The 26,188-nt window shown below is 39.1% G+C and overlaps 1 protein-coding gene across 2 annotated transcripts; it reads right to left on the reverse strand.

The window, feature by feature from the left end:
• Positions 1 to 9,635: 9,635 nt before the first annotated feature.
• IRX4 (iroquois homeobox 4) lies at positions 9,636 to 26,138 on the reverse strand. Of its 2 annotated transcripts, XM_088476347.1 has the most exons (6): positions 26,031 to 26,138; positions 22,382 to 22,531; positions 21,628 to 21,879; positions 20,555 to 20,661; positions 11,324 to 11,649; positions 9,636 to 10,830 (listed from the first exon to the last, which is right to left on the reverse strand). In XM_088476347.1, the coding sequence occupies exons 2-6, from the start codon at positions 22,424 to 22,426 to the stop codon at positions 10,076 to 10,078; spliced, it is 1,485 nt and encodes a 494-aa protein (XP_088332473.1). In that variant the 5' UTR covers positions 22,427 to 22,531; positions 26,031 to 26,138; the 3' UTR covers positions 9,636 to 10,075. The 2 variants fall into 2 exon arrangements, with proteins under 2 accessions (XP_088332473.1, XP_088332472.1); XM_088476346.1 differs by lacking the exon at positions 26,031 to 26,138 and having other exon boundaries at positions 9,636 to 10,827; positions 22,382 to 22,508.
• Between the last annotated feature and the right edge of the window lie 50 nt (positions 26,139 to 26,188).

Here is a 26,188-nt window from a genome sequence, read left to right on the forward strand (position 1 = left end):
TTCAATAGTTGTGAAGAAGGCTTCAGGGCACCCAAGAACGTCCTCAAGCGCCAGGACCATCTCCTAAAGTTAATTCAGCTATGGGATCGGGGCACCACCAGTGCAGAGCTTATTCAGGAATGGCAGCAGGCAGGTGTGAGTGCATCTTCACACACAGTGTGGTGAAGACATTTGGAGGATTTTCTGGTGTCAAGAAGGGCAGCAAAGAAGACACTTCTCTCCAGGAAAAACTTCAGGGACAGACTGATACTCTGCAAAAGGTACAGGGTTTGGACTGGTGAGGATTGGGGTAAAATTATTTTCTCTGATGAATCCCCTTTCAGATTGTTTGGGGCATCTGGAAAAATGCTTGCCGGAGAAGAAAAGGTGAGCGCTACCATCAGTCCTGTGTCATGCCAACAGTAAAGCATCCTAAATCCATTCATGTGTGCAGTTGCTTTTCAGCCAAGGGAGTGGGCTCACACAGAATTTTGCCCAAAAACACAGCCATGAATAAAGAATGGTACCAAAACATCCTCCAAGAGCAACATCTGCCAACCATCCAAGAACAGTTTGGTGACGAACAATGCCTTTGCCAGCATGATGGAGCACTTTGCCAGAAGGCAAAAATGATAACTAAGTGGCTCGTGGAACAAAGAATTGAAATTTTGAGTCCATGGTCAGAAAACTCCCCAAACCTTAATCCTATTGAGAACTTGTGGTCAATCCTCAAGAGGCGGGTGGACAAACAAAAACCCACAATTTCTGACAAACTCTAAGCATTGATTAGGCAAGAATGGACGTCAGTCAGTATGTGGCCCAGAAGTTGATTGACAGCATGCCAGGGCGAATTGCAGAGGTCTTGAAAAAGAAGGGTCAACACTGCAAATATTGACTCTTTGTATAAACGTAATGTAATTGTCAATAAAAACCATTGACGCTTATGAAATGCTTGTAATTTTACTTCAGTATACCATAGTAACATCTGACAAAAAGGTCTAGAAACACTGTAGCAGCTATCAGGGTACAGCATTACCTACAGAAATGCTCAGGCGCACGGCTATGACCCTGTGGTTCTCTGTCTGATGTTAAGTACATGTTTTCATTATTGGAGCTGTTCATTGATGTTTTCTGGCCTTTTTAATAAGGCACATTAAAGTTTACTGGAATTTTTTGCATCTAATAATGGAGTGCTGGCCTGTCTCTATGGTTTGGAGATCACACATGCATGTCTAAATATTTGACCTGGCACCTTAACACTATTTTGGAAGTGTGTGCAGTTCTTTTTCCTTCTATATCTATCTATCTATCTATCTATCTATCTATCTATCTATCTATCTATCTATCTATATATCTATGTAAATATATAAAAAAAACACACACATGCAAGGAAACCCCGTAATACAATCCCTGTGTTTGCCCCTGGCTGCACACTGTTGAGGGGGAATACTGAGCGGTGACACACCCCACAATCACCACTGTACTGTACCTGCTGGCATCGACAACTGTGGGCTAACTGAGGGGGAAGCATGGAGGACACACACACTGTGTATCTTGAATACATAAACATATATATCAGCTTCCTAGCTGTGAACAAAAGAGGAATAAGAAATATAGAAATTGGAATAATCCATGTGGCCATTAAACCCCCTTTCCCCCCTTAAATGAAAAGGATAGATCCACCACTGGCAGGAACTGCACTCCCTCCTCATGTTACGTTGTCAAGTGCACGAGAGACATTCCCCTCCTATTTATTTTTGAGAACTTCTGTGAGTTGCTTTGGTACCCGCGTGAATACTTTTTCTTGTACCCCAGTTGCTCATGAATGATGTTGTGCACAGCACCCACTGAGATGTTCAAGTTCATCAACAATATCACTAACTTGAATGTGTCTATCCTCCTGAATCAAAAGACCTTCAAAGCAACACAAATTGTCATCTGTCGCTGACATATATAGGCCCAATTGGGTCTTTATCAATCGAGTTGAAACGCATCGGCACCAGTAGTTGAAGGTGGTCATGCATAGCAGTGGGATCACTGATTCGTTATTGCACCAAGGAAAGCTACAACTTCAAAATTTGCCCTATTTAGAGAGAGGAGGAGAATTACAGCCGGGTGGTAATTTTGTGAGGCGGCAATAAAGTGGAACCACAGTCATGGGTTTTAAACATCATGCCAGCTCAATTTAATATAGCCGAACACTTGCAAATGTCCAGTAATCTGACCTGCTCCTGTTTTGTGATAGGAAAAAAGACACCGATTTTTTTTATGAATGACTGAGCTCCATGTATAAGAGAGAAAAGCAGAGGTTTTTCAAGATTTAACTCTTAAGGGCTGGATTCAATTAGAGGCGAAAAGCAGTGATCGATAAAAAAGTTTTGCCTATTGACGCTTTTTGCCTGTTTGCGTCTTATCTCCAAATTCAATTCCGAGACCAATTCGCCTTAAAAACCTTAGTACACCCCAAAAAAGACATGTAATTTCTTTTGGGGGTGAAAATGAAAAAAGGATAAAAAGTAGCAAAATAGGTTTCTTGGGGGGCTGTATGGATGGGCCAGGTGTAATTAGGATTGCAGGTACATGCAGTAGGTGGATTTTTCAAATTTTGTAAAAGTGCACTTTATAGACACAAAATGATGCTTGCGCCCATTTTCAAGTATCCCAAATTTGGCTGGACTGTTTATTTTCCAAAAAATACTGTTTTCTATCATTCTTCACCCCTTTTATAAATATGCTTCTAGAAAGCTTTCAACACAACTTAAGGACACAAAGTACGTTTATAAGGGCTAATAGTACACATCTGTAATGATTTCCTGTGTCCGTGCATCTTATTTTGGGGTACAGACTGATTGCCCCAATCTATTCAGTACTTTCCGCCTGTCACTCATTTGCATATTTGCGTTTTCACCTGTTCTGTAATTGAATAGGGTGAATCGCGAGGACGTGCATGCTGCGCAATTGGGGCTCAAACAGACGTATGCGGCAAAAAGTACAATATGCGAAAAGTTTCTGACTTTTCGCATCTAATTGAATACAGGCCCAAGTATGTTTTTTATTTAACTTTTTATTGGGAATTTCTGGATTTTGAAAAAATTATATTCCCCGTTGTGTGGCACTTGGATTTGTGTGATGTATCAATATATTTGATGGTACAAATGAGGTTTATTCAACCCAAATAGATCCTCATATGCAACAATACAATTGAAATTGAAGAGACACTGGGGTATATTTACTAAAGTGCTGGTTTTTAGAAGTGGAGATGTTGCCCATAGTAACCAATCAGATTCTACTTAACATTTATCTAGCACCTTCTAGAAGATAATAGCTAGAATCTGATTGGTTACTATGGGCAACCTCTCCACTTCTAAAAACCCTCACTTTAGTAAATATACCCCGCTAAGGTTTGTTTTAAGTAAAGGATTAATTTGTTTCCATCATGATCTTGAGAACATTCTCAGCACTGGATGCAGGATGCCTCATATTTTTTTCATGTACCATTAAATGAAAGGTAGTAAGAATAGATGGGTTAGTATGGGGTCTTTTGCAGAGGAGTGTGGAGCGCCCAAGTAGGAGAACTGTGGATTTTCATTTCTCATTTAATGGTGTCTGTGACTTTACTTCACTTTAAGGGGCCTATTCATGATCACAAATCATTCCGTTACACATGCAGGAACTCTAGTTTGTGCATGTTTTAATTAATGAGCCCATTCATTATTAGGGGTTTGATAGGGCCCCTAATAGTCAGCAAACTCCGAAAACTGAAGCAGTGTTACTGAGTGCTTTTGGAATAGCTGTCCCCAGCCTGAAGCAATACTGAATCATTTCTGTAATTAAGTATCCACCACCACAAGTCGTGGTGAGTTGGATACTTAACCATCGGGGGCCGGCCGTCCCCTGATGATGAATAGGCCCCTAAAAAAAGTAGGTTGCAGCACTTAAGCCAGGGATGGGGAATGTCATGCCCAGGGGCCGTATAAAGCCCGCGGAATCATTTGGTCTGGCCCCCTGAGCTTTTTTCTGCTAGCCTCATCTGGCTAGCAGGGTGCCTATAATGGCACCCTGCAGCCAAAATCTATGCAGCAGTGCCACCTTGATAGAAAAAAAGTGGCTCTTTATAGAAAAAAGGTTCTCCACCCTTGACTTAAGCAATTAAAAATGTCTCCTGGTAACTCGTGCTACAAATTATGCTGTAGATTAAAATGCAACCATAAATACTTGTATTATATCAAAAGTTTACACTTGCATCAAAATATGCATTAAAAAAGTCTGAGTCTATGCATAATTGGTTAAATACAGTATAACTTAATCGCTTAGGGGGGCATATATCATTCTATATTTGTGGCTATGTCCCCGAAAACAACCATTTTCGGGGGTTAAATGCAAATATTTAGTATGCCCTGGATGTATTAAGGAGGGACCAAAGCAAATATCTCCGATACCTGCTGCGATCCCTCCATTCCCACAGGCAGCCACATAGGTTACTGGGGGATGAGATGCTGCAAGACTTACCAATATCCGGAATGAAGATGACGGTAGCCACTGTAGCCTATGGGCTACACACTGCATAATTAGCCGCCGCACATGTGCAGTCAGCGGGACTGCGCATGCGAGGCAGGCCCGGCAGCTCTCTGGCACATCGTTGGGATGGGCTCCATTCGGAGCCCCTCTCCCTGCACATGCCGGATAATACATCCCGGGCCTATGATCGCATCTTGCAATGCGATCATGGGCTGTACTGGCATAGCCAGATTGCATTGCAAGTGCAATCATTAATAAATGGGGATCTTAGGGGCTCATTTATTAATGATCACTTTTGTATTGCAATCAGAGCATGTCAGCACCGCCCATGATCGCATTGCAAATTGCGATCATAACGGCCGGATGTATTACCCGGCACATGCAGGGAGACAGGCTTGGAAAGGAGCCCGTCCCTGCGATGTGGCCAGAGTGCACTCAGGGCTGCTGCACATGCGCAGTCCTGTGGACTGTACATGAGCGGCGCCCATTGCCGGTGGAGGGTTCTGGGAGATCCCTCCTCCGGCTGATATGCGGTAAGTACGCTTAGGCTACAGTGGCTAATTCTATCTTCAGATGGCGTTAGCTGCTGGGGCCAATATTGAGAATGCTTTGCATTCCAGAGATACCTGCTGCGGTCCCTCATTGATACATCCAGGGGATACCTAATATTTGAGGTAAACCCCCTAAAACGTGTGTTTTCGGGGATTTTACCTCAAATATTCAATGATAAATGGGCCCCTTAGTGAGGTAGTAAGGAAGTAGAACACAAGAGCAACCCAAAGGTTACTTTGACAAAAAGAATATGCCATAGAATTTGCTTTATACGCAAAGGTGTATTTTCACAATATAGTTTCCGATTTAGAGAGTAATATAGCCTTTCATTGTAAGCAAGACTGGAATTAATAATGATGGGCACTACTCTTCCTACACATGTATCTGCGTGGATGGTTGATTGATCACACACACACATTCAACTCTTCATTTAACATGACTGTATGGAAGGGTCAATTTCGTGTTTGGCACAATTGCTACATGTCCCGAATGTTATGCATGTGAAGATATATTGTATGTTTATACTCAATTGTTAGGACAATTTAAAGCAAGAATATACATTTACTGCTCAGACATAGCATAGTTCAATACAAACAACAAACATACTGAAGTCAATTAATATTTTTCATGAAGAAAATTATAACAACAAAACCAGCATATAATCAGACATGAAAAAGTTGTCAGACAGTTTTCCTGTTCATTAACCCTGTCATGTTTAATCAAAATAACTAATGATTCTATATAACACATGTAGCATAGTGAACATTATTGATACTCCATAAACCTATGTAAAGCATATTAGCAATCACATACTATCTAATCTTGTAGTTGCTAATAAGTCAGGAATAAAATAGCTGGACCGATATACTGTACAAGTATTGTCTCATGCAGGTTGATGGGAGCTCAGAAACGCTAATTTAGTATCAATGTATTGCTTCCATAGGTCATGTGCAGAGAATTATATAGCCAGCAAAACGTGACCTATGTACAGCCTGCAAGTACATCTCTAGCACAGCATGCTAATCTTACCATATTTAGATAATATATACTGTTAAAATGACTTACATATTTAGCTTTGGTCAGTGTGGCTCTGAAACGCAAGGAATAGCAACCTCTGTGACATTAATGACATGCATGTTCTCCTGGGGCTCATTGGGGAAAGGACAAAAACATCTTAATTGGCTGCCTTTTAAATATCATTTAAAGGGTCTAGTTTCCTATAGCTCTCCGGTGGAGAAGGTGTTGTGTCAAACTCTATTACCTTGCTGTACGCCTATCCCTTAAGTTACAAAAAAATGGAACCATCAGCAGAGGTTTGAGAGGTCGATAAAGCTTTTAGATTTGGAGATGTTTTCAGGGGAGCCATTTCCTGCGGCTAAGAGTTGTTAATGGAGCTTAAGGAATTATCTTATGACTCGGGCTGTGAGAGCAGTTTATTTCTCCGCTGCTGTTCCCTTGTCGAGGCTGAATATGCTGCTGTCAGAGTCGCTTAATGAAAAGTAACGCGTCGCTGATTACAGTTTTATTTGGGCTCTATGTAAAAAGCGCTGTTAATTTAGCATCTTCTCCTCTGTGTATTTGAATTTGCCATGGCTGAATGATTAAGAGTCTCTCAGTTTCAAACTCTGCTTCTTACCACTTTCGTCTTTCTTATTCTTTATTCAACTCTGAAAATCTTGTGTTATGAGCTCTTATTTGCATGCTCTACAGTTATATGGGTACTACCAGAGAGCCTTCCAGATCAGTGTCAGCACCAGCATCAGCAGACGTACACTTATTTAAGTCAATAATCGATGGGGTCGTTGTGCACTTGTTTTAAATCTCAATCTCTCTCTCTCTCTCTCTCTCTCTCTCTCTCTCATCTCCTCTCTCTCTCTCCTCTCTCTCTCTCTCTCTCTCATCTCCTCTCTCTCTCTCCGTCATCTCCCCCCCTCTCTCTCTCTCCCCCCCCAATCTCCCTCTCCCCCCCCCTCTCTTTCTCTCTCTCTCTCTCTCTCTCTCTCATCTATTACATTACACTATTAGAGCTTCAATTTGAGGCTAGCTCTTATTTAATGCTCCAGTTGGAAAATGTGTGAATAAGACAGCAGCTTATTAATTGATGAGGGACAAGCTTATGGGCTGTAAGAGATAGTACATAAACCCAGAACTGTATTTAGAAATCAATAAAATCCCAATGGTTTAATATGTGAGGTTTTTCTAAATCATATTGTCCCATGTAGCTATCAGTTTTGCAGGGTTATGAGGGTGGGTGAAGAAACACATATACTAAGTTTATTAACATTTACAACTGAACGCAGATGTCAAATAATATTCTAGAAAGCATTTAGCTTATTGTGCTTTATTTCCGACCACTATCGCATGGGGTTTAAAAAGTAATCTGTGTATGAGCATTAATATCACTGCTTAATATTGTTTTTATATCCGAGGCGTCTTCATCTTCCAGTTATAATTGAGTAAGCGGCCTGATAATATAACTGTAGAGACTCATTACCAAGAAAGTCTGAGCACAATAGAAACATCTGCAAGGAATGAAACAATTAAACTCAAATGTTACTTTAGTGCCTTTCCGTTTAGAACAGAGTAAAGGGTGTAAATAGCACAGAGACTGTTCTGTAAATATTTAACTCTTGTGTGTTCTAAGCATATTGCTTTCTTTCAATTTGTATGCTGCATATGCATTTAGATAATAGAAAAGATAGATAGATAGATAGATAGATAGATAGATAGATAGATAGATAGATAGATAGATACACAGACAGACAGACAGACAGACAGATTAGATAGATAGATAGATAGATAGATAGATAGATAGATAGATAGATAGATAGATAGATAGATAGATAGATAGATAGATAGATAGATAGATAGATATTTGATACAACAGGCCAATATTTGAAGGACAGGAAACATAAGAGTTAACCGAGCAGTAATCCATGCCTATTATGTAGTTGGCTATTATAGGGAAACTAATTTATATACATTATATATGTGTAGTTAAACAACAGGGATTTGATACATGTATAGATCTACTGTATATGTGCATGTTATTATTGTATATTCCAAAGGCAACAGGCCTAGCGCGAGTGAGAAGCCAAGCCAAGTATGACTGGATGATGTTACGTTGTGAATGGTGACAGTAACTTTGCTTAAAAGTCGGCAAATTGTTTAGCATAATGTACAGGAAGTGTGTTTAAATTAGAGCACTACTGACCAGGATAGCACTAGGATTCGTACTTGCCCAAGCAGCCTCCAGCAAGCCCTCTTCTCCCAGGAGAGTACACTTTTTGCTATTACTGTCAAGTACCCTTGACTCTCTTTTTGCCCTTTTATCCATTACAAGAAATTCGAGTTCTCCTGCCCTTTTCACTTGCAGACGTGGCTTTCTGTAAAGCCTCCTCCTGCCACTGAGATCACAAGGTACAGATCCTTTAGAAATTGAGGGGTTTACTGTCAAAATGAAAATTTCACTTCAAATTATCTTGGCTGATGCACGTTTTCCAGGGCCGGGGGCTTCTCCCTCTGCCTTTTGACAGCTAGATCAGCGGAGAGGTTCAGTGATCTCGATAATATCATCCAGGGGAGCGAAAGTCAATACAATGACAGTTTATATGACTGCATACAATCCAATTACAGCTACCTGAACACAAGTGGAAAGAATCTGATCTACTGCTACCATCTAGATTCTTTAATTGCCAGTCACAGATACATGAAAATAAGTCTTCCCAAATCATTGTATTTATGTGAGTAAGCATTGTCACTTGCAATTAAATGTTATGTGCCCCTCAGTGTACACACACACACACACACACACACACACACACACACACACACACACACACACACACACACACACACTATAAAGGTTCCTGAAATTAAATGCTTCACACATTCTTAATAACACATTGATCATATTCACTATACCAATGTGTATATTAAGCTCTTTATGTGTACATACCTTACTTGTATGTCTGCACTATCATTCAGATGCTTAAAAGACTTTGATGTGTTCTTAGATTATTAGAAAGAAACTTGGTGATTATCTCCAGTCACTCGTAAAAAAGAAGGAAAGGAACACCGCAGTCTTCCTCTCTCTCTCTCTTGGCTGCACTCTTATTTTAATGTCAGAAACGGTAAATCATCTATCCTGAAGTGTTGAAATATTCATGCAAGTTCATGGAATCCCAATATAAGCTTAGGGAGGCATTAGACTCAAAACGGTGGTAAAAACATCACTTTGGGAGATGTGAAGACATTGTCAGGCACATCCATAGAGCTAGAACCGTGAGGGGACTCTTGCAAGATAAAAGAGCCCCAGCATACACTGCATATTTATACACTAATATCCACCTAACTGAAAGACATGGGGATACTGTATTTTACACCTGTTTAAAATACAAAGTGTAAAAATAAATATTATTGTAAATACACGAACACACACACACACACCTGTATATTCGCCCATTCTCAGTCCAAAGTAACACACTGTTATTATTATAAAGCGCTGCATTTCATCAACATCACACTGTTGCGCCATTGCTGACTGTGCAAGCAGACAAACTTTGCCCTTAGTATCTCTGAAACAGACAATTTATTGGAGTGAACAAATAAAAAATGCATTTTTTGTACGCCCAACATGTGCATTTGTGTAAACTTGAAAGGAGTGCCGATTGTGAATCACTAATGACGAAAACGCGAAGAAAACGTCTCGATGATTAATTGACTAATCTAGCATGCTCTTCAGATGGTATGATCACCGAAATTTCATTTCTTGTTGCTTTTGTAAACTTTTGAGTTGTAAACTGCAATTACTCCAACACATAGCATAGTCCGTAGTTTTAGGTATGGATATAATTATCACAACACCGAGACTGTTTAAGAAAAGGATTTAAACAAAAAATAAGGGTTGAACGTAAATAGAAATAACAGTCAATTTGACGAGTTTACTTAATAACAATCCGATTTGATTGTAATGTCCTCTGCTACAAAGTCTCATAGATTCAACTTTTCTAGAAAGTTATGTATGTTATGAGCAGAACATTTTGCTTCCAGATTTGGGGAATGCGATAAATTCCTTGTTTGTGTCATGTCCTTTAGACATATTACCAGGATTGCCAACAGAACGTCCTAAAGAACCAGCTTCAAGAATGGCTCCTTTGGTGGTTGCCCAAGAAACGGAGGTGTTGGTGAGTGCTTGGTTCAAAGTACTGTGTCTAAACAATGGGTCGTGAAAAACTCCATCAACCCAGTTTCTGAGACTGGTTACAGGTGAATCCTGGCGTCTGTCAATAACACAAACTGGAGTGGAAACAGCAGAAGAAGAAGAGGAGGATGACGAAGGAGATGTCACTCCCTGGTGTTTTAGCATGCATGATGGATACTCAGTTTGATTTAAAGAGGTGGCAGTGTGAGCCAGGGACCATATTCTTGGTTTGGAATCCAGAAGCTGATGACTTTGCTGCTGAAAGCACAGTTTGGATTCACAGCCTCTCTGTCTAGATCTCATTAGGTCTTGTTCACATTCATCAACAACACTTTTGAGGCAGTTCTTAGCCCTGTCAAGTTCCTGGTCTACTGAAGAAGCTGTTAAAGGCATCTTCAAAATAACATCTTTGCAATGGTCACTGGCACAATCTCTTGTCCTCATTTGGTGGCCTTCTTGGGATTGATGATGAAATGGCTGCTTTAACTCACATTCAGAGCTTTCAGACTCTATTGTGTCAAAGTCATCAAGGTCACTGAGTTCTAGGTCCTTGTCTTCTCTTTCAGTGCTTTCCTCTGCTAAGACAAATCAACAGTGCAATTAAAACTCCATTTATACCACTATATTGTATTTAGAGCAAATCATCATCATATTTGTATGGCTTCGTAAACTCCACAGCACTGGATAGTTAGCATAGTAAATCATACAGAAACAAATTCTATATAAAAAAACAGAAAAAATGAGAGAGGGGCATAATCTTCTCACTTATGGAAGTGTATAATCTAGAGCTACCAGAGATATTTATAGCTTCTACATTATTCTACAATTATGTGAATAAATATACATTAATAACATTTCAAACACCCTATTAAAAGTTGTACAAACCTTTTAAGACTGGGGAGTTTTATGTTTATGCTCTTTTGATGATACAATATGAGTCTTATACAGTATAATGATAAAGGAGGCTTGTTAAACAACACCAAACTAATGCACAGTCTAAATTATCATGATTTTGAGTACATACAAATAACAGATGTTATGTCTCATTTCCATAGTACACAATTTACAAACCTTCTATCTTTTTCTCATTCTTTATGTTGTCCTTCGAAGATTCATCTTCCTCATCATCTTCATCTTCATCATAGGGTTTCTTGTCATCTGAAGACTTGTTTCTTGGTGGCCAGGTCATCTTGTTCTCTTTCTTGAGCCTCCTCCTGGCATTGGCAAACCAGGTGGAGACCTGGGTGAGGGTCATCTTGGTGATAATGGCCAGCATGATCTTCTCACCCTTAGTGGGGTATGGGTTCTTCCTGTGCTCCTGCAACCAGGCCTTCAATGTACTGGTGGTTTCACGTGTGGCATTCTTCCTGCGAGTACCTCCGTCAATAGTGCCATACCTGTATGAAACATTATCAATGCTCATATTTTACACACATCTTTCTCAAATTTTAGACTATATATGTGCTAGAAAACACAATGATAAATGTAGTGTGAATTATTGCAATAAATCCATTAAAAAGATAACATATAGAGACTATCACATTTTTGTGTAACTCTGTGGTTAATATCTCAAAGAATGTATGTCACATTTCCTTGGATGTCTGAAGCCTGTTTTAAGAGGATACATTTGAATGACCTCAGGGTATAACTGTTAATATAAATATTTTCCTTCGCACTCCTTTATTAGCCATGTCTCAGGCTTTTGTTGATGAAATTGTAAAAACGTATAAAGACAGTGGATTGCAGCTGAATATTTAATGCACACCATACTGAAAGGTCACCGGCACTCATGTGGTCTTAAAAAAAAGGTTGAAATGGCTTAAGTGGTTTTGTGCTGCTTTAGGGATAATAGACGCAGCAAGGTAAAACTGTTTTAAATCCCTTCAGGGGAAGCAGATGCAAAGCATTGCATAGCACTGAACACTGAACATATGAGATTGCTGAATTATGATTCACCTAATACCAAGGCATTAGATGGAAGGTGAGAAGTGTTAAAGTGCCATACATTCTTACTGTATTATGATGTTCCCCAGCCATTAGAACTTCTTAATGCATGCAATGAAAGGTGGCCAATACCCTGTGAAACTCCAGCAATTAATACACTTCTTTGCAGCAAACAGAGCTGTATTCAACATTTAATAAAATCTTGCATAACATGAGATAAATATAGCACTTATTAGACCTTCTGGTAAATAATAGTAATTGAAAAGTAGCTGAAAGCGAACTTAACTGTATTACTGTTTTCCGAACTAATATACAGTACAGATAATGTGATAGAGAGAGAGAGATAGACTAGAGAGGTAGAGACAGATAGTAGATAGATAAATAGATTGAATGATTGATCAAGAGAGAGAGAGAAAGTTAGAGAAATATAGATAGATAGATAGATAGAGAGAGAGAGAGAGAGAGAGAGAGAGAGAAAATTAGATAGAGAGATAGATAGAGAGAGACAAAAAAATTAGATAGAGAGATAGATAGATAGATCGAGAGAGAGAATTAGATAAATAGATAGATTGATTGAAAGAGAGAGAGAAAGAGAGAGAGAAAGAGAAAATTAGATAGAGAGAGAGAGAGAGAAAATTAGATAGAGAAATAGAGTGAGAGAGAGAGAATTAGATAGAAAAATAGATAGATGTAGATAGATTTTTCTTTCCTTCTGAATTCTACTGTGCATGGTTTACGTTAATTATGTAGACATATACTGTAGGTTTATTCACAACAGCACAAAAAAAGTAAAATTTCCAAATGTTTATTTGCAAGATCCTGAACACCTCATTACACAGAAAATTACATGGATATACAGGAGGTGCAAATGTCACATGGATATACAGGAGGTGTAAACATCACATGGATATACAGGAGGTACAAACGTCATATGGATATATGGGAGGTGTAAACATTTGCACCTGATGATGGGAGGAGCTCGGCAGATTGGGGCACATATTGCTAAATACAGAATAGACTTTTAGTTTACACAAAAGTAAAAAAAAAAGCTTTAGTTTTGCAGGAATGGAATATTTAATGGAGATGGTGGAGTGGAGAACACATACTAAAGGGAACATTCTTCGATTGACTGGTAGGTCTACAGCATTTTTTTTTATCAGGCAGAATGACCTGATTTTCCACCTGTTGAAGATGATGGTGTTAAGATGATGGTGTGAACCAGGCCTTGTTCCATATATTTTAGGGCCTGCTAAGAGTTGCATACAGGTCAGCCGAGATGTATGCATCTATGTGATCACATTGCTTCTACCTGCATGCTTGCTGTCATAGCACCTGATTCAGAGGTGTACAGAGGCTGCACCTTTGTATTCAGATGGATGTGCAATACTATTTTAATTGCCTAGGAGGCACCTTGTATGAATAGACCCCTCCTACCGGCTCCTGTGAACCGCTGCTGCATTTGAGGATGCAACCATCAGATCACTCTGCATGAACATAAGCCATCTGTGTAACCCTCAGGTTGCTCAGGACAGTCATGAAATTCATGCTGCTGGGGCTAGTGAAGCTACGCTGGAAGATGCGTCCCAATTGTGTATGATCCTGGCCGTCTCTGCCCCCCCCTGCCCCCAAATGGCGGCTGCATATTAATTATCCTGTGGCTTAAGGGCACTGTGACCGTCATTGCAGACACTGATCGGCACATGCACAGTACAGATCCTCCACATGTGTTGATCAGCAACCATCGGAGTTGCATGCAAAATATTGGGTTTGCTCACAAATCAGGCCCCTAGCTGTCATCATTATCAGTGTGCTTGCACAAGCCCTATACCTGCTACAAGAGATCCATCTGAAAATTGATCGCTGCATATGCACAACTATTCTGACTACACCTCCTTAACACGTACGTAATTTAGCCTATGTCCGAATGCCCCGCTGCCACCCAGTTATCACCCTTCATTCACAACTGAAAATTTTAATTTAGATTTGTACACTGGGCTTCAGAACATGTGCAGTCTGAAAACAAGCAAGATCTGTCTGCAGTACGATGTGTATACAACTCTGTATCAGTCTCCTTAATGCATCTATGATGAAAAGGAAATTTCTAGGTTCATTTCGACCAAAGAAATAAGACCCTTCACAAACACACAAAAAGTGACACAATACAGTCAAATTGTCCCCGGACCCATTCTTAATTTAGGGCATAACTGAAATTAAACCAAGAAGCACTTTAAGAAAAAAACATAATAGTTAAAATTAATGTAGCACGTGGGCTTAAAGTGGTGGTTGTAGTCACATTCATAATGTCGAAACCACAATGTCGACCAGCGCTGTAACTAGTTCTATGGCTGCCCAATGCCAGCCCCACCCCTATGCATGTGACATCATGATGATACACATAGAGGACGGAGCTCCGCCGGCACCCAGAACTCCAGCAGCAGTTCACGGAAAGTCTTCCAGACTCTCCAGGCAGCAAACAGGGCTGGGTGCCTGCCTGTAGCATCCAACTGGTGGCACTGCTGCATTGATTCTGAATGCAGGGTGCCATTCCAGGCACCCTGCAAGCCAAAAGCAAGGGATGTGGGATGGCGATGGTGCCGCCCACAGAGCCTCTGCCATCCGTTCGGTGGCACCGGTCACACATAGCTAGTTATGGCCCTGATATCGACAGTTATAATGTTGATATTGCTGAAATATTGACATTGAACATGTTTACAATGTCCACATGTTAAATGTTTACATGTAAAAAGACGACATTCTGCAGGGACTGGAAAGGTAGGCTTAGGCTGCGGCAGCAAAGGTGAGGGTTAGGCAATGGGAGGAGAGGGTTATGGATTAGGTAGAGGGTTACGGTTAGTCTACAGGAAGGGAGGGCTAGGTTAGGCACTAGAGAGAGGGCTAAGGTTAGGCTACAGTAGGGGAGGTTGGGGTAAGGCACTAGGGGGAGGGTTATGGTTAGGTTATAGTAGGGAGATTAGGGTTAGGCACTAGAGGGAGGGTTAAGGTTAGCTGTCAAGGTTATAGGTTAGGAAATACTCTCTAACAGAAGTCATCAGGATGCCACCCGGAAAGGCACTGCTTTAGCCACTGAACCTGTCGTGCCAGGTAAGTCATCACTAGACCACCAAGAATGTTTTGTTGACATTTAACAATGTTGACATTTCATGAGTGTCAACATGATGAATGACAATGTGGTCTATGTGAACATTCCAAGCATGTTGACATGGTGCGTGTTGACATCACAACCATTCTGAAATTGTAATGTTGACATTATGAATGTCAGCATGATGAATGTTGCCAAAATATATCACATCCTTAAAGTGGTTTAAGTTTAGTATAATATAATTGCTTCTACCATGGGCATTTATGGATTATCCACAAACCTCTAAGTGTTGATCGAATTCTCTTTTACAGGACTGTGCCCAACATGTGGGTACACATTTTTTGCAGTATGCAAATGATGCATATAGAGCTGATTGAGTTGTAGAAGGTCCTCTGTTTTAAAACTGGAAAGGTAGTGAGGTGTGTGGACAGAAGGTGAGTCTGAAACCATTTATCAACATGGTTAAGATGATTTCTAAAATAAAGTCTCATCTTTATAACATACAAAAGGCATTCGGAAAACAGGACGATTGCTGGTCCACAGGTATACAGTACTATCTAATTTGTTGTGCATTATGACTGGATTTGACAGATTGAATGCCTGTTCCATTTATGTTGTCTTTCTTATTCTTATAGATTAATTAAATAGTGTGTCTCATCAATTTAGCAGATGAAGGAGAAAAATAACAAAAAATTAGGCATTTCTAGTAAATTTAAATACTAGCATGATAAATGGAATTACAGGCAACCTTTGAAAATAGAATAAGTAAGTAGACTATCTGTAAATTGCAGCCATTTAAAAATCTATAGTAACAGATTATTGTAGATAGTTACATAGAATAAAGCCTTAGAATACTTATGATTAAATATACCTGTTCTTATTTGATTATTTATTATTTGCTTCCTCCTAAACCTGTCCCTCAGATGTTGGCCTCTATCTACTGTCCCTCTTCTCCTTACACATTGTAAGTGATTCCAGACAGATAAATAATATCCCATTCACAGCATTAAGCTTGTTTGCTCTCAGAAAATGGATGGCTCAGATAGACTACTGCACAGATTTATTTAATAAGAAACAAAATTTAGTTTCAATAAATGCTCTAAAATCAATGTACTTGAATATTCTCTAATATTAATGGTGAGATGTTCACCTTAAGGATAAAATATACATATGTGCTTAATCATGTGAAATAGATGGTATATCGGTACAGATTGCAGAAGTTCTACCTTCTTAAAAAAAAAGATAACTATTGATAGCTCTCTTCACATGCAATGTTATCACTGGAGATAATATCCTCAGGAATGTGTCCTCAAAATCAGTGTGATAATTGAGGAAAATCTAATCAAAATTGGTTAATTAAGTTTGGGAAATCCATCAAATCCATCCAGTATGTGACCTCTACATGCCTGTGTATCACCTGCCAATGTAACTACCATACCCTTATGTAATCTATTCACTTGGCCTTGCACCAATAGGCAGAGATTTGTGTAAGTTAAACACCTACATGTTTGGCCAGACTGGAAACAAATCATTTACTGCTCAGACTCAACAACAGGATTGGGTTATGTGCGGTATAAGAACAGGTAGAGACAAATGACATCATATTTTGCACCCCAGTCATCACCATTAGGTAAAACATTAAATGTAATTTCTTGTATTTTCTTCTTTTAAACCTGACTAGCATCACTATAACAGCTCTGCAATTCACACAGTCATTACCATGACTGTCCTTGATGTAGCGCAGGATATGGGTTCACAACTCATTAGCTGACGAGTAAAGAAAATGCAGTATAGTATAACATTTAGATATAGTAAGCTGCAAATTCTGCACATTGCCCAACACCCACAAAACTTCACAAATGCTGCTCCAGCTATTTCCACAAGAATGAATATTTACTGAACATTACCCAATTTGTCATGGTATAATTGTGTATATTTACCAAATTCATCTGCATCCTATCCAATCAGGTGTAGGGAAAAAGACCAGTCATGTCAATTTCCCAAATCTGTTATAACAGTTTGGAAGTGAAGACAAATCCACATAAATCTATGTATTTGATAAATAGCATGTCTAGTTGTTACAATAAAACTGTCAAATATGTCATATTACTCATCATACAGTATCTTACAGTGAATTGTGGACTATGGAACTATAAAATATGCAAAACAAATAAAGTAGAATTTATTTTAGGCTCCTCTGTGGGTTTTATTTGTGCAACTATTTACAAAGGGTTTAAGTTATTGTTAACTGTTAGTTATCAAACTAAATTGCACATTTTAATAATAAAAATGTATTTCCAAGTCTTAAGAATAATTCACTGAAATAACTTTAGAAATACTACTACCTTAATAGAATATTATAGTAATGAGAACAAATTGGTGGATTTGAAAGGATATATATCCACCACTACCCTCTAAGTATAGTGGTTGGTATAGGATGTAGTCAGTTTGCCAGCGGATGGGATGCCGGCTATTGAAATCCGGTTGTTGGAATCCCGACCAGGACTATACATAGGCAGTTTAGATACCGATGCCGGAATCCCAACAGCCGCCATCCCTATCATAATTATAGAGGGCCACATTAGCTGTTAGCTGCGGGGGGTGGGGGTGGGGGGCTGAGGGTTAGGTTTAGGCACCACAGGGGGGGTAGTGTTAGACTTTGGGGGGGTTAGGGTTAGGCACCACTGGGTGGGGTTAGGGTTAGGCACCACTGAGGGGAGATTAGGGTTAGGAACTATAAGGGGATGGTTAGGTTTAGGCACCAATGGGGGAGGGTTAGGTGTAGGCACTAACGGGGAGGGTTAGGGTGCTGGGTGGGGAGGGTTAGGGTGCAAGAAGGGAGAGTTAGGAGGAGAAGGCAGGAGTGTTAGCATACTTACCCGACCCTCGGGATACTGAGCATTGGGATGCCGCTGTCGGTATGGCCCCAAACTTTGGAAATATCTTGTCTAAATTGGACAAATTGTCTGACAAAATCACCATGGGTGAAGCCAAAGTAACAGTTATCATTGCTCTCATATACACAAATGTGCTCTTCCTGCACATGTGCACTGAAATAGGACTACTCTCATATATTTACACTCTAGACATAATAAATGAAATTTTCCAGTGTAGAGTGAATAGATCTATATCAACTATGTACACAAACCCCTAGCCCCCACACAACACTTTCTTCCCTCTCCCACCCCATATCCTCCCAGTGCCTAGCTGCAGTCACTGCCTACTCCAACAGTGACTGCATGAAGAAACACATATTGGGTCTAATTCTGAGGTCGGAGAAAACCAAAAACAAAAAAGTAACTGTGTACCTGAACCAACCATGTAGCAGTGCGATGGGTGCAAATACATTTATTTATTGTATTTATTTATTTACTTATTTCTTGCATGTGGGGTAAATACTGGCTGCTTTTGCATGCTGCCTACAAATGCTGGACAGGTTTTTTTTTGCACAGCAATTACATTTCAGATTGGACACACCCCTCCCAAATATAAATCTCTCTGCACATTTTCTCCCCACCAGCAGTGCAACATGGTTTTGACCTAGATCCACTATTACTTGCTATTTTTTTTACTTTACACCTCTGAATCAGACCCAATGACACATATGCTTCCTCCAGCTATTGCCATTGTTATGTGATAGGAGGGAAAGGTGGGCTATTTTCTCTCCCTCGTCTGGACCTGCTTTGGCTCTGCTGTAAATCATTGCTCTCGTCACATAGTGACTGATGGAGGAAGAACACAGTGACATGTGTCACCATGTGCTTACTCCTGTAGTCATAGTGTGGGATAAGAGGTGAGGGATGGTACAGTTGTAGAACAGGGCCAAATAAGTTAGCCCACTGTAAGAAGTTATTAATTTAACCCATGGTGCAGACAGCTAAATTATAAGGTTTAAGAGGCTTACTGTAAATGTACTGAAGGTTTCTCTGCTACTTAGTCATATTCCAATAATTTCCTAAGTAGTCATTTGAGATTGTGTTTGATTGCTCCACTTAACTTTGACTATGAGAGTAAATTAAAAAGCAGTAATATTGAGGTGCCCACTGCTAAAGGCTGTGAAATTACACTTCTGTGACAGTTTCTTCAAAATATATGGAGTTATATAGCAAACACAAAACACAGACCCTGATTCAGCTTCAGACAGAATAGCTAAGCTGCTCGCAAGCAGCTTAGCTATTCTGTCTGTGCTGATATGTTAATGCAGCAGGAGGCATCACACATCCTGCTGCATTACGTATCCGAGCTGCGTTGTCCAATGCAGCATCGGATACTCTGCGGACCATCGGCCGGCTAAGGTGACCCATGGGGTCGTGCAGCCGGCTGTAGCAGCTGTGAGGAAGAGGCCAGAAAATCTTTGTCAGACGACGGACCATCAGACGACGGACCAACAGCGGCGACACACCTCTGTTTCAGAGAACAAAGGCCATCGCGGCCCCCTCCTTGCCCCCAAATGGTAGCAGACTGTCAATCACTGACATTCTACTGCCAGTTTTATGTGCGGGAATGCAGACCCGTTCTGCACATGCGCAGAACGGGTCTGGCGCCTGCGCAGATTTCTGAAGATTAGGAATCTGCATTCAACAGTGCACTAATATGCACTGCTGAATTAGGCCCATAGACCACAAAACTCAAGGAATATGCGTAATAACAAGAGAAACATTGACAGTTACTGTATATTGGTGGGTTGGGCCATCACAATCATACAAATGCATACTCACACACACCACTGCACTAAAGAAGTGAAGTGTGAAGCGCTATTGTCTAGTGCCACACATAACTCCCATATCACTGGGACCTAAAACAAATATTTCACTGTACAAAAAAGTAATGTTTATCCCTTTTATAAATGTGCTGAACTATTTCCCTGTCATGCTTATTATGTCTAACCTATAATATGTTTTGTATGACTTATTTGCCTAATAGAAACACAGATTCTCTGAGTTGGGGAGAACTTGAGCTCTTAGTAAATCACCACTTTAGACTTAGGGGTCTATGTACTAAGCTTTGGAGAGAGATAAAGTGGATGGAGATTAAGTACCAACCAATCAGCTGCTAACTGTCATTTTTCAAACACAGCCTGTAAGTGACAGTTGGGAGCTGATTTGTTGGTACTTTATCTCCATCAACTTATTACATAGGGGTTGTAGTCTTGTTGATCCCATGGCAGATAATGGTATATTCAGTCACAGTATGATGAGTGCATTGTTACACATGATATAGTGCAATAAGTAATAGAATTATGTAAGTGAATGGTTTACCTGTCATATTGGTACTGGCTGAGGGTGTGATCATAAGGATAGTAAGCAGCAGTCTGGGCAATACCCGCATGTGCAGATCCAGTGCCATCTTTTGAATCCAATGTGTTCTGTAACATTAGATCGAGTATTCTTTATATGACAGTATACACATGCATTACTCTGTTTTCCAGTGCTCACTGTTATCAGACCAACACAGACACTGTTTAATAATATTAATAAAACACATACTGCTAAATACATGACAAATTAGCTCATTTTTGTGACACAATTGTATATTGCTTACTGCTTCTCTGGATATATAATAAATAGATGCATTATACATCCTCTTCCAAAACTCATTCTATTGTTAATATGTTTATAGATAAGAGAAACAATTCATACACATCTAATACATATTCTGCACTACAAAAAAGATAAAAGAGCTGACAACATCCATCTCATGCTGTCATTTTGTGTTTATCTTTTGAGAATAGAGAAGATAAATACTCTATGCTAATCTGCAGAATAGCTGTAATACTAGCAGATAAATGTAAGAGCAAACATCCTGCAGGGGTGTTCTTATTGTTAGATCTGCTCTACAATAACTGCATGTGTACTTATATGTCTACTCTCTCTCTCTCTCTCTCTCTCTCTCTCTCTCTCTCTCTCTCTATATATATATATATCACACACACACACACACACACACACACACACACACACACACACACACACACACACACACACACACACACACACACACACACACACACTTGTTTATACACTGTCTCTCTCACACATGCACTCTTTCTCTCTCTCTCTCTCTCTCTCTCTCTCTCTCTCAATCTCTCTCTTTATCACACACACACACACACACACTTGTTTACTTGTTTATACACTCTCTCACACACATGCACTCTCTCTCAATTTTTCCCTCTCTCTCTCTCTCCTCTCTAAATCTCTCTCTTTTTATCACACATGCACACACACTTTTATTCTCTCTCTCTCTCTCTCTCTCTCTCTCTCTCTCTCTCTCTCTCTCTCTCTCTCTCTCTCTCTCTCTCCCCCCCCCACCCCCATATTATTGAGCTTACCAGTGAATAAAAAGCAGATGCATCAGCACCATATGTAACATAGTTCCCATAGCCCTGGGAGCCTGTATAGGGGTTCCCGTAGACTCCTAAGGCAGCTGCAGAGTTGAGTTCATGCCTAGCTGTGGCCAGTAACCTGCTCTCGTATACAGGACAATAGACTGGAGTCTGGGCAGAGGCTGCAGCAGCTGTATCTGAGAGAGTCCTTCCACTGGATTCACAGCAGGTAGACAATGAATTGGTGGTCATCAGCAACTAGAGAGGAAAGGCACACACCATCAAAACTAGCAAAAAAACCCCAAAACGCTCCAGTCCATGAACAAATCTCTAGTCATCTTTCTCTTTTATAAGAGCTATAATAAAATCCTGTAAATCTAAAGAGTGATGTGTTATGTTTTACAAATGTTGGCAAATATATTACAATGATAGGATAAAATAAAAAAGTTGCATCTCCTGCAAATGTATTTCTCCTAGATATGCGTAACATTGTCATATCTAGGAATAATATAGTATAATGTACTATCGTAGATCAAACTCTTGATAAAAAATTGTATATCCGGCTTTACAAAATGAATGTACTCCCTTGTAGGACATGAAATACTTCCTAGAACAGACACGACAGCATTGTACTACATAATCATTCATTTTCCTATCTTATCTCTATATCAATAGATAGCAATTCTATCTCACAACCAAAGTGATCTACTAAAGCTACTGTGCAATATTTTAGCCTACATAGTCCAGCAATTGGTCTTACCTGTGGCGTGGAAGAGTACGGATACCCAAACTGAGGATATGACATGTTACATAAACTCTCGAATCCCTGGAAAGACAAGAGAAGTGGATTCTGTGGCTTAGCTGCGCTCTCTTCTGTAACAATTGATTGGTGACCACAGGTTCCCAGATGCTTATAGGAGGAAGAAGAATACCATCTTTAATTTTTTTTAACCCTTTAATTCAAAAGTCTGCACAATATGCGCTTAACATCTTGAAATAAACTCAATTACTGTTGTACAAAAGAAACGTCAGGTAAATTGTAGTAAAACAATATTGCCGGAAATACAGCAAGACACAATAATATATGTAAAAAGCTTCAAAGGAAATGCAAGAAGCTTTAAACAGCGCTAATAGTGACGTCATAAAACCCTTTACTTCCCAGAACGTTTTTTTTATATACTTGGACTCTGTGCATCCAAGGGTGCAAAATACTGATATACAACGATTGCTTTTATGGATTGTTCAAGTGATCTTACAAGCTAATTATAGGTGTTCCTACAGCACTTGTGCAACTTGAGAAAATGAATGATTTGATTTAAACAATCACTGAAACACACATTAATGATTTTTCCCCCCTTACTCACTGAAGGGTGGTAAGCACTTTTAATTAGAAATTAATTAACGAGCATCTGTTTCTTTCCACTTCACACTAATAATTAGTCTCAATTACAAATGAGAGCAATGTTGGGGCATAAGTGTTACTTTACAATAAACTCCAAGGGCTGTAAGATTGAACTCAATAGACAACTTGGCATCTTACGCATTCAGCACACTGTGGGGCTAGCTGGCAAATGATCTTCTCTTTTATTTATTTTCTGATAGATTCAATTTCAAATCCTCGTAATGAAAACGAATTCCAAATTCTAAGACATTAATCATTTTTATCCCTGTGATCAGTGTATTTGAATACTGAAAAAGTAAGCGAAACTATATTTGCAGGCGACAATAACTGGAATTTAGGCAACGTTCCATTGTGACATTAATTTATTTGACTATAGTGCACTCTATAAAGCAACTTTAAGTAGTAGTGGATCTTTTTAGTAGTTTGTATTCTTGGCATATACTCCTTAAACTATACTCTTCTAATTACTAGCAAAAAACCTTATATGCTACATGTATTATTTGGGTCTAACGGCTCTAACCTGATGTTCATTGCATAGTTTTCTGAGTCCACTTAACAAATGCAGCCAGTGAAAAGCGTTATCACAGGATGACATAATAATTACTAAAATATTTGGAAATAGAATATTACTTTTAGTACTATGTAGGCGAATGGAAAAATAACACTTTATTGCCATATATAGACTTTGCAGCACTAGCTATGATAAACTGGTTAGATGAACATGTAAACGCTTTCATTGAACTGAAGAGTGCAGTGCCTTGCAGTGTGATCTGTCGGAGAAAGGGTTACCTATGACGCAAAATAGACTTAAATCAAAAAGTGAGAATAATTAGTGAAAGACATGTATGCCCTGACAGGATGGACCAGTACAGTTGAGGTACAATTCTTCTATCCAGAGTGTGCTGACTTGCTCAGATAGCTTCCTGGGTTCAGACATGTGGATAGCCCCAGGGTCACACTCTAATTAATGACGGTGTTCTCTTCTTTTCCCCAGCTGGAAGACTGCCTCCCAGAAACGAATCTGCCCACTCTTGACAGCTCGATTGAGGGTGATTGATGACTATCTGGAGACCACTGTACACCTAATATAATATATACTTCTTAATTGCTTTAATTTACAGGCTAAAATACTTGTCCCCGGATTACATTTAACTATATAGCAACATGGAAGGATATCAATTATATCAGTAATGCAATTCATAAACTTGGACTTTATCAAGTTCAATGGACATATTTATGTAGCTAGTCATGCTGAAAGCTCAAATATAAGAATACATTATTCACTGCACACTAACATATAATTAACATAATACGTGTATTTATTATTCCTTAAAAATGCAATTTATTGAGTACAATAACATTGTGCACATAATATATTTACATAAATGAGCATATATAAATATATATATATATATATATATATATATATATATATATACATATATAGATATAGTATGTTATCAGTGGTTCATGGAAATATTCAACATAATTTATGTCTATATTACACTTGATTCAACCAAAGCAGCGGGGTCATTAACATTTAAAGTGACGATACGATAAGAGATCCTATTCTGAGACCACTAATACAATTGACTCCTGATAATAGCATATGTAATCAACACAGCTGACAAGCATGGCATTTTAATAAGTGTCTTGCTAGGCTACAAACAGTCTGATCTACATAACAAACCCTGTCAAATAAAAATTCATTGAGAAGCTAGTAACATTGAAATAAATACGAAGAATGCTAGTATAGCACTAGTATAACATGTTCACATTAGATTTTTCAAGATCAATGTTGAAACTTCGGATTATCAGTGATAAATTAACTTTATCGATATGGGTGATCCATAATCATTTCATTGTAATTTATGTTAGTTAAGAGAGAAACTTTAAATAAAAAATTCTGTTATTGTTTCCAGGGAATGGTCAGGACAATAATTTCAATTAAATTACCATTTAGCCTTTCATTTTACAAACATATGGTACATTAGAGCCTGTCTATAGCATAAGGTTCTAGCTGGGGCCTTTGAAAACTTGTCACCTAGAATCATGTTTTGTGATACTCGTCTTAAAGGAACTTGAGTTCTGTTAACACACATTTTAACCTTCCTCTACACTAATCTTGATTACACATTTATAAAAGGTACTGAAGATACATAACCACATGTGACTGCACTTTCCATGGTGGACGGGACATTTTTCAGTTTACTACGATCTGAACATTTGTATTTTTTATAGGACTAAAGAAAACACAACTTAAATGTCATACTTTGATAAATCTCATATATATGCTGACAAATATGTAAACTCCAGTGTTCAGTCTAAAATCAGACTGCAAATACTTGTACTCACTAGTACGTACAAGCAATAATCGCTGCTTGTACTCTGTCTTGAGGTTACATTTTGACAAACATTTGTTCACTTCGTATAGACAAGTAAAGTTGCTTTAGGGGGCTGACAGTATGCATTTCCAGACTGTATATTCATTTGCCCAAAATACATACAGAATGGACATTACCATGGCATAAAAATAGACAAGTAGACGAGATACTGAATGTAAATAAACTTGGTGGTTTCCTAACCTAGTCTGATGTATTAATTACCTGAACCTCATCAGAGTCTTATAAAGTTTTCATGCATTTACCCTGCTGATAATAGACAGGCAAGGTAACAGATATCCACTTTAGTAAACTATTAGGTTTTTAACCGTCGTAACCCAAAGGCAGTAATTATAGATCACTGTAGATATATGCATATCCCGAATGAGAGTGAAGTGGAATCTATGTCTTCTTTACAGTCATTGAAACTAATATTTGCTATTTCCATAAGAGTAATTGGGTAAGAATCATTGTAAAGAGGAGCAACAATATGGTTACAATAATACAGCAAGATATATACGAGAGAACCTGGTGTCATATCTCTGATTACACTAGACTGCTGATTTTAATCTTCACCCCTATAATCTCTGTTGTTATTTTAAAGTAGCACATGCTTGTCACTTTACCTTTGGTTGCTGCAGATTGCATCTAAATCCTCCTCCTTGCTGGCTTTCCCGAAGACTAGAGACTTCTCGCCTGCACAGTCTCACTCGGTAGGGAGCTGCATGGGAGTAATGTAGACATTTCTGTGTGTATCATACCTGACGAGAGTGGAGTAGTGCTC

This window comes from Taudactylus pleione, unplaced genomic scaffold (genome assembly GCF_031769625.1).
Source record: "Taudactylus pleione unplaced genomic scaffold, aTauple2 ptg000186l, whole genome shotgun sequence".
Lineage (NCBI taxonomy): Eukaryota > Metazoa > Chordata > Amphibia > Anura > Myobatrachidae > Taudactylus > Taudactylus pleione.